The sequence below is a fragment of the Heterocephalus glaber genome, unplaced genomic scaffold (assembly GCF_053883595.1).
Source record: "Heterocephalus glaber isolate CG9 unplaced genomic scaffold, H.glaber_assembly_v1.0 deba00001509, whole genome shotgun sequence".
Lineage (NCBI taxonomy): Eukaryota > Metazoa > Chordata > Mammalia > Rodentia > Bathyergidae > Heterocephalus > Heterocephalus glaber.
The window spans coordinates 19,769,295-19,782,264 of NW_028258325.1; the positions used below are offsets into that span (position 1 = coordinate 19,769,295).

Here is a 12,970-nt window from a genome sequence, read left to right on the forward strand (position 1 = left end):
TCTCTCCCGCTTTCTGTCCCTGCTGCCCTGGCCTCCCTGCTTCCCTCTAATGCACCATGGCTGCTTCCTTCCTGGCCTCTTTGTCCCAGCTATTTCCTCCTTCTGAATCTTCTCCCAGATATCTGTGAGACTCTTTTAGGAGCCTGCACAATGTTACCCATCAGAGGCCTTCTCTGGTCTCCCGAAACCTCCTGCCCGCTTCTTGTCCCGCTGTATTTCCCTACCACTCAGCTCCAGCTGCCCTTGGGGCAGGTATGTGCTTACTGCCTTTCTCCCTCACTGAGATGTAGGCTTCATCAGAGCGGGGGTTGTTTTGTCTGCTGCTGTGCCCGAAGTGCCCAGGAGCGTGCCTGGCATAGGAAGGTGCTCACTAAAAGCTCTGAAGGTGCTGATGGCACTCAGCATTTTATTGCTGCCATCAGTGTTACTGTTAACAGAGAGGCTTCCGTGTCACACTGGGGCCCAGGCCCTGACTCCACCAAGAGTGTGACTCAGAGTCACTTAACCTCTCAGAGCCTCGGTCCCCTGCTCTGTGATGGGAAAGAGCCCTAGCAGGTATTTATTTTGGAGGTCAGGGTGCATGAGCCTGCTTGGGAAAGCAGGGGCCACACAGGAAGCACTCAGTCCACCCTGGGACTGTCACCCCCCCCATCAGTGTTCAGTCTGGTCTCCCGCCCGGCAGCCCTGTCTGTACTTAGCTCCCTCGTCTGTCCTTCCTGGCTGCACCAGCCTTCCCTGAGTCCCCTGCCCAGATCTTCTCAGGTCTTGCCATCCGCCACTCCGGGCCCTTGGCTAAGTGTCACCCTTTTCCCTCCACTGTCCTGTCTGCCTAACTGGACCCTGAGCTCTGTGAGGGCCGGGATCTCAGGTTATGTCCCTGTGTCCTCACCCCTGGGGGCTCTCCAGGCTCGGCAAAGAGTCCCCTTCCACAAAGACTTCATGATACAGGGATCGGCTACAGTCTACTCACCAGATTCCTTCCAGGAACTCCAGGGAAAATGCCATCCAAATACAGGACTCCAAGATTGTACGAGGCATCTGGGTTCCCCATTTCTTCTGCTTTTAACCAGTATTTGGCTGCTTTGGCATAATTTTTCTTGAATTTGTGATAATACCATCCCAGGCCATTGACAGCCTGATGTAATCCCTGGATTTTAGAAGGAGAAAGAAATTGCTTTTTTTTTTTTTAATGTAATCTAAAGAGATCTGGAAGCAACTGCCATGGAAGCATTCTGCCTGGATCTGAGCAAAACCTTCCCTTTCTCTTTTCTGGGACAGATGGCATTAAAGAAAAGCAAAATGCCAGAAGACATGAGCCCGCCCAAGAGACTCCCCAGGTGTATCTCGCCCAGCTGCTGCTAATTTCCAGCTCAACAGCAAGGCAGGCCCTCATCACTGCTCCGCGCCATGAGTTTTCCTGCCATGCTCTTGCCTACGAATGGCCTCTGAGTGCCCCGCAGGATCAACAGTGGCCTGGAAGTTCATGAACATCAACTGTGGCCTGAAACCTGCCCTGGCTGAGATGATTTCTAGGTAACCCGCCTGCACATCTGTTGATTCCTCTGTCCTGAACACTCACAAGCCTTCCAAGGGACCTAGCTGTGACAGCCCACTTGCCAAGCACCAGTGCTTGGTGCTGCTCAGCATCCCCAGTGCTGCTGCAGTTGGGGCCAGAAGGCGGAGGGTGGAGAAGGCAGGTAGGGTGCAGGTCAGTATGGTACCAGAGAAAGCTATTAGCAGGCCTGCAGCCTGGAGCCTCCTTGCTCTGACTGAACACAATCGGGCTGTCTCTTCTGCTCCAGGTCAAAGCCCAGCCCAGCCACCCCTTCCGCACTTCCTAGCAGGGTTTCCCTTCTAGGCTTGACCTTGTAATCTGGGTGCCAGGAAGACCTGGAGAAGAAACTAGCAATGGAACCAACATGGAAGGAACCAGCATAGCATGGAAGCTCCACAAGGGCTCAGATCTTGGTTTCTGTCCCAAACCCAGAGAAGGCATTCAAAAAATGTGTACTGACTGAACAGAAAGCCTTGGTCTGAATGCTGATGCAAAATGGACTGAATCTGACCCCCTTGGGATCTGGAGCAGGGCTCACACCCACAGGATGTCTCAGCTGAGAGGACAGAGGATATAAGCACATGGGTCCAAGGACGAGTGTCCTTGGGCGTGGAGGAACTGCAGAATGCATGTTAATGAACTAAGGAACCAGACCATGCTATACAGTGGCAAGAGTCTGCTTCGGGACAAGCCTACAGGACACATCCAAATGGCTGCTGCAGTACCTGCACTGAGAAGCCACAGCCTTATTCAGATGCCCCTGTCATCAGCCAGAAGCTTTTCCAAACTGCTCCTTTAGGAATTGGACTGGAACTCAGGTTAGGGGCCCACAAGGAATTCTTTTTTTTGGTACCAGGGATCAAACTCTGGGACCTTGTGCTTTTGAGGCAGGCAGGGGCACCACTGAGCTAAATCCCTGGCCCCCACCAGAAATTCTTACTTCTTAGTTCTTAGATCTTGTTCTGGACCCAGCTCATCCACAGATCTACCTGAGTGCGACTTCTGACTAATTCTGAAAATCAAGCTATCAGCAGCCTTCACCACAGTATGACAAAGTGCAGGGGCCTAATAAGTCCTTGATGAGTGAATAACAGTGAGAACCACAAAACTCTTTGAAGTCAGACCTGACTACTCCAGGCCACAAAACTGCATTTCCCCAACACTTAGGTAAGCTCTGCAAAGAATTCATTGAATTGAAGCACACTAGACATCAATTCACCAGTAGGGGAGCTAAAGAGATGCAAATTTAGCCAAGAGCTATGGTTCACACCAATAATCTCAGCACTTTGGAAGGCTGAGGCAGGAAGATGGCAAGTTTGAGTCCTGCCTGGGGAATGTACTGAGGCCTTGTCTTAAAATACAAAAAAGGGGCGAGGGGAGGGATAGAAAAAAAGAATTAAGATGTGTTAAGTACAGGTACCAACTTTCCACCAGGAGTGCAACCATTATGTACTACAAATACGTGCTAATAAAAACATAAATTTAAAAAAATTAAAAAATAAAAATAAAAGGTGACGGGATGTAGCTCAGGGGGTGAACACCTATGGCTGGCCATCTACTTTGCATACTTCTGAGAGTGTGGGTTTGATCCCCAGTACCACACACACAGACACACAGACACACAAAGATGCAAAGTTCACCCCTGCCCAGAAACCCCTGGGTGCCACACTTCTAGCTGCATGTGTCTGCCCTGTCATCTGTGCACATCAGCAGCTCCCCTTACTGGTCCTACAGCTTCCCGACCATACCAAGGTGGAGGGAAGCCTCTGGAGCCTCCTACTCCATGCTCCAACACTTGCTGCACAGAACGAGACCCTCGGAGCTCCAGAAAAACGGATGCACAAGAAAACTCAGTGGAGTTCCCTCAGGAGTCTCCAGGGATGAAAAGGCCAACACCAGTAGCCATGGGGTCAGAGGTGCATTGTGACCCAAAAGACACACATAATGTCCTGCCCAAGTGTAGAATTAGAGTGGTTTCTACAAATCTATTTATTTGCAAATCTATACGCAGGCATGTATGTGTGTCTGTGAAGTACATGTGTGCGTGTATGAAATGCATGCAGTGGGCATGTGCATGTGTATGAAGTGCATGCAGTGGGTGTGTGTATGTGTGTGTGTTTGTGTGTATGTGTGTGCATTCAGTGTGCATGTAGGTGTGTGAAGTATGTTCTGTGAGCATGCGTGTGCGAAGTTCATGGAGTGGGCATGTCTATGTGGGATGTACATGCAGTGTTTGCACGTGGGGGTATGCATTCGTGTGTGTGCGCCTCTCAAGTGCTCTTGTAAGCTCCTACCCTGTAGCGATCTTTGGAATCCAGCTGACTTGAAGATACCACTGAAGTGTAAATAGTGATAAAAGCAAAATTATTCCTGGACCTGGTAATAACCTCAGCAAACAGCTCCATTCTCCAAGCAGAAGAAGAAGATGGTAATTGGACATGACAGGGTTAACCTTCCAAGGTTTCCCTAATTCAAAGGCATTTAGGCCCATTCAATTTCGAGGAGCCCCACTGCTTGTTATTGGGGCAGCTCATGATTATAATTTTAGCCTTCAAACAAAATCAACCTGAATTCTATTGACTGAAAGGTGAATTCAGCTTTTGAATTGTGCTGTCCCCGTTGTGGCAAGTTTCTGTATGTGTTGTAACTCAAAAATGACTAATGACTGCAATGTCGGGGACCCCTCCCTGCCCCACTTCCACCTGGGCTTGGTAGAAAGAGGCTGCCCACTTCCTTTGCAGACTTCTGAGAGCGTAGGTGTGGGTAGTGGAACCGCTTCCCTCTGACAATACGCATGTGTTACCTTGGAAGCTGCTTTCTTCATCAGCTCTAAGGCAAGCCGTCTGTTCTTTTTCACTCCTTGACCCTAAACATTGATAAATAGCAGTGATTACTAGGAAAACAAGCCTAGAATACACTCACAAGCATCACACAGACACCACTGTTTCATATAAAACACGAATAAACCTCAAGCCTTCTTAACTCCAAATTGAACCTTAAGCACTCTGCAGAGTACTGTTAACGTCAGTACCCGCCTCCGCACACCATCAGCATTATCAGCATTTTGCTCACATTCATGGATCAGAGGCAACAAACCTCACTCAGCCGTCCAGCTTTGCATTGATACAAAGTCCCCACGGCCACTGCATGAATCCTGTTCCTGTCACCCCACAGGTACTATCAGGAGAAGCCAAGAACTAGGTTAAATGAGTTCGGTCATCCTGGATTCTTTGCTCCAGGATTATCTCATTTGCCAGCACTTTATGTGTCTTGGACAGTCAAGTGTGGTTAGGCTGTTGCTCTGGCCCCTGGACGTGGCTTGAGTCCCCAGGGTATAACTTTGTGGCTTCAGGACCAGCTTGAAAACCTTCTGTGAAGGAGACAGAACCCCCCAAATCAGGTGCCTCTGAGACAAGTGACAGAAACTAACAGGGTTCTTTCAGCAAAATCAAGACTTTCCAGAGAGGAAGTTCGTACTCCAAGGAGAGAGATGAGCTTTGAGTTCTGGCTACAGAAAAGAGCTCTGGGGACCCCACTGAGGGTCTAGAAAAACAGTGGATCTGAGGGTGGGGTGGGCAGGGACCCCGAGTGCCTCTTAACACAGGTCTGACAGTGCAGATGCCAGGCAAGGGGAGCCAGCTGAGAACGGCACTGCTTCAAAGTCATCTCAGACTATTGGCACCGGCCACTCCCCAAGGGCCTCAGTCAAGGTCATGAGGATCAGATGGGATATGCATTTGAGAGGCTTTGCAAGAAGCCAGCTGCTATCAGCTCTGTTTAAATGCTTAGATCTCTAGGGGATGGAAGCAGCACTACTAAACACTCCTGAATTCAGTGACAGCACCATCCCATCACACATAATCATCGCAACAACCCATCAAAGGTACCAACCACTGTCATCCCCGCCCTGGAAACTTCTCAGAGTCACACAGTGCATGGGGACCAGAGGCAGGACTGGATTCCAGCAAGTGGACTCTCGAGTCCAAGCCTGTAAGCACCACATCCAGTTTCCTCCAAAGCATTTCGGTTCTGTGCTGAGAGAGTGTAAGGACTCACAGTCTTCCACGGTATACAAGAAACACACAAGTGTGCTTGATTCTTTATTCCTCAGGACCCCAAATAAAATTATGAATCTAACTGAAGGCTCAATTATATCTACCAAGCTTTTGCCAGACTTTAACTTACCTATTTAATAAAACTGATGGACTGCAGCAATGGGGATGAAAAAAATATTTCTTCAGAACTGCACTGTTACTTCATTTAATTAAGGAGGGAGAAGAAAGGTATAGAAGGAATAACTACACAGGGAATGAGACAACTTTTGGGGACTGCTGAGCAAGTATCAGAAAGACGGCAATCATAAAATGTGAGAGCTTGGTTGAACTTACAGTTGAACTTTTTCCTGTTCTTTGTTTTGAAGGAGTAAAACCAGGGCCCCAAAAGGTTGACTTAGTCATAGCCTCACAGTGAAGGCTGCAACATACAACTTAGACACTCTGAGTTACAGGGTACAGATGTTTCCAGCACACTTGCTATTTGATCAAAAAGTACGATAACTTCTTGCACAAAGACTATGCACAAATCTGAGTAGTATCTGAAGTTGTTAAAAAAAAAAACCCCAAAACAGAGAAATGTCAAGTCCTGGGACATGGTGAGTGCTCAGTAACTATCTTTTGAACACATGGATGGAGGACAGTTGTCAAACGTCAGAGCTCCAACCTTTTGTGGATGCACTCGACTGACTGCCCGGGACAAAACACAGAGATCATCCCATCTTTGCAGACAGTAAGTTGGGTGTCCTCCCATAGCCAAATCACACATTTGGCCTTTACACTGGGAAAAACCATTTTCCACATGGTGTTCCTTCACATGGAATATACATGAAGAGACCTCCTAGTCAGAGGTGAAAATCTCCTCCAAAATGCTGACCAAAAGCTTCCTTCACCCCACCTAGAGATAACTAAGTAGAATGCTGGAAAACAAAAAGATCTTTCAAGTTTGGGAAATCAGACCCAGACAAGTTATCTGGACAGTCCTTTGTTTATGTATGTGCCTCTTCTTCTAGATTATGAGCTCCCAGTGACCAGAATGTCTCACTCAGGCCTTTATCTTCTCCACAATGCCCAGAGACCATCCCTAACCGTGGTGGCCAGGTGCCTCTCCTCTGTGCCATCGCTGTCCTCTGTCTGCCCTCCAGTGTATGAGCCCCCAAGGCCCGGGATGTGACTCACGCATCCATGTGTCCCTCCCCCGAGCACAGAATCTGGCATTTTGTCAGCTCGGAATAGATGCTTATTGAATAAATACACAGATGCATTGGCATATGGCAGAGACTCAAACAATTTCTATGTTGATTTGATGCCTGGAAAGAGAAGGTCTGGGCTCTCAATTGGGAAACCATAACAACCAATAGGTTTTCAGGCTTTGATGGGGTTTCGAGGGTAGGAATGTAGCAAAGTCATGGCTGTTAATCAGTGAGTGGCCACAGCTGCGGATCTGGAGACGGGCCTGGCCAAATGAATACACACACTTGTTTGAAGACACTCACTTTTGGGGACAGCTGTATTCTTTGGGCATGGACATAAGGTCCAAGGGTTTCCTTATCAAAGCCAAAGCTCTTTACTTTTCCAAGACTGGTGAATTTACGTCTGTGTTTGGGGGCACAGATTGTGGAGCCAGCCTGCCTGGATCCTCATCCCATCAGAAATGTAGCAGCTTGGCAACCTTGAGTGTCAAAACCTTTCTGTGCCTCTGTTTCCACATAAGCAGTGATCACAGTACACTGAGGTTCCCACCTGGTAAACTGGCCATGAGGATTAAATGTATTAATCCACATAATACAGGGAACAAGGGTTCAATCAATCAGTGTGAATGACTGTTCACATTTTACAGTTCTCAAAGCCTTTGGTTACTGTTTCACTCCATTTATGGTCATGGTCATCATCCCAGGGGATCAGATGACTCCAAGGACATCCACGATGGTTGCAGAAGTGGGACTCTTGGGCTCTTCCCAATCCCTCCTCCTTATTCTCCCATGGGCTCCAAACCAAGATCTTTGTTTTCATCAGCAGGACTATTGGGATTGCCCCAAACATGCACTTTGTTAAGCGGCAACTCAATGAGGACTCCAGTGGCCAACGTGCAGCCTTGGTGAGCCTCGTGGCACTGCACCAACCCAGAGGGCCTGCCCCTCAGAATGCCACAGTCCTTGAAAATCACAGATAATTCAGGTGCCAAATGCAAGATGAACAGTTAAAAATGCAACCCATTGGGCTGGGGATTTAGCTCAGTAGTTTCGCCGCCTGCTGCACAAGTGCAAGGACCAGAGTTTGATCCCAGGTACCAAAAAAAATTACATTTGGGAAAAATGCAACCCATCAAGAGTGACAGAAGCATGCACTAAGTTTCTTCATGGACAGACTCCTTGTTTGCCTGCACTGCACATAGAGGAAACCGCCTGGAAAGCCTATTAACCGAATTGCGCAATTTCAGCACAAAGGAGCATGATCCTCACCTTGAACAACACAATGGCGTAGTCGTATATGAGTGCAGGATCCTCAGTCTCCAGGGCGCCCTTGGCATACCACTCGATGGCAGCTTCAGGGTTCTTGGCTACACCCTGCTGCCCCCAGAACAGCATCTGGGCCAATCGTTGCTAAAAGACAATAACAATTGATAACAGTGACTTTACTGTGTCATGCTTAATGTAAGATTTTAAAAGGTGAGTGGACAAACCTACGTTAAGATGTTTTATGTTGAGAACCAAGAATTACATAGTATCTTCCAATGGTGGGCCAGAGGCTGGAGGTGGATTTATATAAACACAAGGCCTCAGTACAAGTGGTGCACGCGCGCGCGCACACGTGTGTGTGTGTTTGTGTGTGTGTGTGTGTGTGTGCGCGTGCATGTCTACTGCACCCAGGGCAGAAGCTCCATGGGATTTGATAGAACTTGATCAATGATCACAGAGCTATATAGGACCCCGTTAGCAATCCAATCTCTCTGCTCTTGTCAAATGCTTGCTTGATTTTTTGTTTTTTGTTTTTGCTTTGGCAGAGGCCAGGGGCAGTGATCAGCATGGAGGTCTCTACACATCTGTATCACTTAGGCATTTCTCCACAGCACCGATCTCCTACCCATCATTTGTCTACACGTCTGGATCCACCATCAGCCTTGGACAGCTGGGAGCTGTCAGGAGGCAGGAAGCTCAAGATGTTATTTGTCTTTACCCCATCCCCATGGGCCCACCCAGCATAGCTCAGTACCAGTTCACAGAAGCCTCCCTACAGAGATTTGCAGAGGGAAGCAAGGGAGAGAGGCAGGGAGTGGGAGTCCCTTCTAGGAAAGGTAATGCAAGCTTGGAGACATACAATCTCGCAGAAACTGCAGGCTGGGGCCAGGTGACCAAGAACAGGGCGCAGGGCAAGCTTTGTGAACCACGCAGGTCCCTTGCTGTTTCTTTCCACTTCTCCTGTCATATCTTTTCTTTTCACTAAATACATGTATTTTCCAGCAAAGGATCCACTGAAATGCTAGGAAGACTTCTGTGGAAGGCTGGCAGGCTAGTTCTGCAAGTCCCTGAATGGGCTGCTTTGTCAAAGCCTCTGATTCTTGTTTCTGTTTTTTTCCTTTCCTTTCCCTTCTCTGCTCTTCTCCCTGCTTAGCAGTCCTGAGGCTCCTCCTGACACTGTCGTGCTCCCTGGGAGTGCTCAGCAGAAGCTAAACCCTTCTTTTGGGGAGGAGGCCTCGTCCCTGTGCCATCAGCTTCAATAGGCCCCCATCAAGGGCTTCTCTGCTGTGAAATCAAAGCAGGAAATCAGACAGAGGATGTTCTCCCAGCCTCTGCCCTTTCCTGCACCTTCAAAAGTCCACCCAAAAGACAAGAGGTGTTCAAACACAAGGTCAGTGCTTCTGGTCTGAAACTCATGAATAAATGATTTTCTATTGTTCTCCCAGCTGAACACATGGCCTTCTTCTCAATGCCCATGTAACTTCTCCTGGCCCAAGACACTTCCTGTTTCTATCCAATGGCTGCACCAAAATAGCTGACAAGTCTTCAGGGCTGGTCACAAATTGTGAGGGGCCCTGTCCTTCTGTGTGGGTGGCAGCTCTGTACTCTCGCCCATGTGAAGTCATGAGTGGTCACATGACCTGGTCTGGACAGTAAATGTTCTCAGTGACTTGTGCCACTTCTGAGCAGAAGTGTTAGAGCCACTCTGCAATGTGCGATGGTGGGCCCTGTTGCAAAGGTTTGGAAGGATGTGTGGACAGGCTGCGGTCACCCTGGGTTTGCAGCGACAGAGTCCCCAGCAGCCCCTGCCAGTCACGCAATGTGAGCCAGAAATGTCTTGAGCCTCTGACGTTGGGAGGTCTTATTACCAAGGCATAACCTCTTTATCAAGGCTGACAGAATCTACAAGACAGCGGACCCGTTTTTACCTGAGCAGCTGCGTTGCCTCGGATAGCTTCATGCTTCAACCACATAAAGACATCACCATCTTCTTTGGTTTGCACCTTGAGTATTTCATCATCTTTTAATCTAATGGTTTCAACATATGCCTGAAAAGGAAGGTAGGATCAGTAGGAGAATTGGAGGGAGGGAGGCAGAAGGAAGGAACTATCCAGTGCTATGGGCATGCAAAAGGCATTGTGTTATTTTTAAACCAGAAATTGCTCAAGCAGAAACTGTGTGAATAATTGAAGTATCAGGCACGTCTATGATGGCACAGGATCAAATTCTTTTTAAATGAATGTAGCACATCTCACATATCTATACGGGCATTTGTTCCTATCAAAGCGTCTGCTTTGAGGCAGAACTTTCCCCACTTCCACTTCCACTTCAGGATCACTCGGAGGTCCACCTGGTACCAGCAATTTCACACACACCGCATCACAAAAGAACAAATCAATGTTTTCTAAGTATGACCTTATTTTTTATCCCGAAGTATTACTATTCTGCATGACTAACCCCTTTTATTTTGCAGGCTCAGCTTCAAATATCTTTTAGCTGTTTCCAAAACATCTTAAATCTACCCAGAAAAGAAGAGGGCATGTTAACTCTGAGAATTGGAGAATGTTCCAGAGGCTCTGCAGATGAACCCAAAGAAAAGTTCACAAAGCGTTTTGAGTCTGCACACAGCCTCCCAGGTACCTGACTCCTTTGAAGAAAAGAAGATTCATTTTGGTGTATTCATTCATTCTGGCTGCTTATTAGAAGCCTTCCATGTGACTGAGTCTATGTGGCAGTGCCATGAAGGTGATGAGGAAGGTTTTCCACTCCTTGTGCAAGCCACAGGCAGATGGTAAGAAACTGGATGGACCAACCAGGGAGAGAGGCCTCAGAGAACAGGAACCAGGCCTGATTTCCCTTCCAACTGTTAGTTAAGAAAAGTGCTTGGCATCACAAACTCTAGTCCACAGCCCCATTCCTTCGAATGTCACCAACTGCCCACAGCACTGTGGCCGACTGGAGCCAGGGGTCCCTCTCAGGGACATGAAGGGGCTAGACTTGGGGACCATGATAGGCTCAGAACCCAGAAATCCATTTCTGCAAGATGGGACACTCCAAGCTAATCGCAACAATTAAGAGTAACAATGGCCACTGCCAGGCGTGGTGACACATCTGTAATCTCAGTACTCACAAGACTAACGGAGGAGGATAGCAAGTTCAAGGCCAGCCTGGGCAATTCAGTGAGACTCTGTCTCAAAAAAAAAAAAGAAAAAGAAAGAAAGGAAAAAAGAGGCTAGGGGTGTAGCTTGACACTCCCTGGGTTCAATCCCCAGTACTGGCTACAAAAAAAGAAAAGGAAAAAAACCACAGTAATGCTGGCCAGTATCTTTTACTGATATCAACTATGTGCTGAGTGTTGAACAAATATTTCTTCATTTAATCCTCAAGGCAAAGCTGTGACCCCCATCTGGCATTCCTTCAGTCAACACAGGTACCAACTGTCCACTGAGCCGAGCACAGTGTGGTCCCCAAGTTGAATCCTCGAAGTTCTCGCCTCAGGAGCTCACAGTGTACGGAGGGAGCCAGTTTTGTAACCCTGGGTGCAGACCCAGCCCAGAAGCAATGACAGAGATGAGAGGTGACAGCAAAGGAGACTTAGTGAGGCTCCAGAGCAGAGTTAAAGGAGGAGGGGACCACAATTTGCAGCCAAAGAAACAGAGGCCCAGAAAGGGGAATGATGAAGTCCAGGTCACCCTCCAGAGCGGGCCCTCGGAGCCTGGGGTGCTGGACTCCACAGACAGAACTCTCCAGGGCAGCACGATGCCAGCCTCTGGTGACAAGGTCCCGAGGCCAGCTGGACACTGCATCAGGTCTACTCTCAGCCAAGTGCATGGCCAGGTGGTGTGGAGGGCATCACATCAGCAACCTTCAGCTCAATCTCCAGGGGACACTTCGCCTCCTGCGATGAGCCTGGGATAGGGCAGAAGCTCTAGCTGCCCGGATAAGGGATTCTCAGTGGGAGATTTTTATCACCTGGATGATTTGGGTGTTTTAATTTTTTATTTTCTTATTTTATTTCCTCTTCCTTCTCCTTGACATGAAAGAACTCACACATGAAGACACAGTTCCTACCCTGCAGAGACTTACAGCCCCAGGTCTCTCTGCTCCACTCTGGCCCTGGTAATACACCGTCATAGCCCTCTCGTACTGCACTGGGCATGGCTGCAGCTGCCTACCTGATGGTCTCATCCAGTCCTTGTGACTTCCTAAGACAGCTGATATCAATATCCGCATTGCACACATGCAGATACTGAGGCCCAGGGAGGTTAGCTAAGATTATATATTAGTTCTTCAAATTTAGGAGTCAGCTCCTGGGCAACCACACCTAATGGTGAGGAAGGAATGCCCAGCCCCTTCCCGTGCCCCTGGGTGGAGCCTGGAGCTCTGTAGCAAGGCAGGGCCCCTAGGAGCACAACCTTTCCTACCTGATCTAGGGGATTTGAACCCAAACTCACCACCAACTACCTGTGGGCTTGGGCCAGTTACTTTATCTGATAATCCTTTCCTGCATCCATAAAATGGAGCTTAGCGTAGTAGCTGCTATATCAAAAACACTCAACCAACTAGTCCCCCCCACTTTTTTTTGGCAGTCCAAAGAGTAAGAAAGACCTAGGTTTGATTGTAGGATCCATTACTCATTTTTGGTGCAACTTTGGGCAAGTTCTTTAGCTTCCCTGAGTCTCAGCGGCCGTTTCTGTAAATTGGGAATAATCCTCATCCTGACTTCACAGGGATGCATGAGGATTAAATGAGATGTGAATGCAGGAGCTTGGCAGCCTGCCTGGCACATGCAAGCTCTTAGCAAACAGAAATCCCATTCTTCAGGGCCTTATTTTGTTCTAAAGTATAAAAGACCAACAACAGTTTGGAACATTAGCCTATTGTTATTTACAGCTCTGAGCAGC

General features: G+C 48.2%; 1 protein-coding gene across 1 annotated transcript in view; it reads right to left on the reverse strand.

The window, feature by feature from the left end:
* The window catches only part of Sel1l3 (SEL1L family member 3), a 101,872-nt gene that overhangs the window by 26,050 nt on the left and 62,852 nt on the right, over nucleotides 1-12,970 (reverse strand). The window contains exons 12-15 of the mRNA XM_004847190.2: nucleotides 9,995-10,114; nucleotides 8,070-8,210; nucleotides 4,359-4,421; nucleotides 971-1,147 (exon numbers count right to left, since the gene is read on the reverse strand). Of these exons, the coding sequence (XP_004847247.1) occupies nucleotides 971-1,147; nucleotides 4,359-4,421; nucleotides 8,070-8,210; nucleotides 9,995-10,114 (501 nt within the window). The remainder of the gene's footprint in view (nucleotides 1-970; nucleotides 1,148-4,358; nucleotides 4,422-8,069; nucleotides 8,211-9,994; nucleotides 10,115-12,970) is intronic.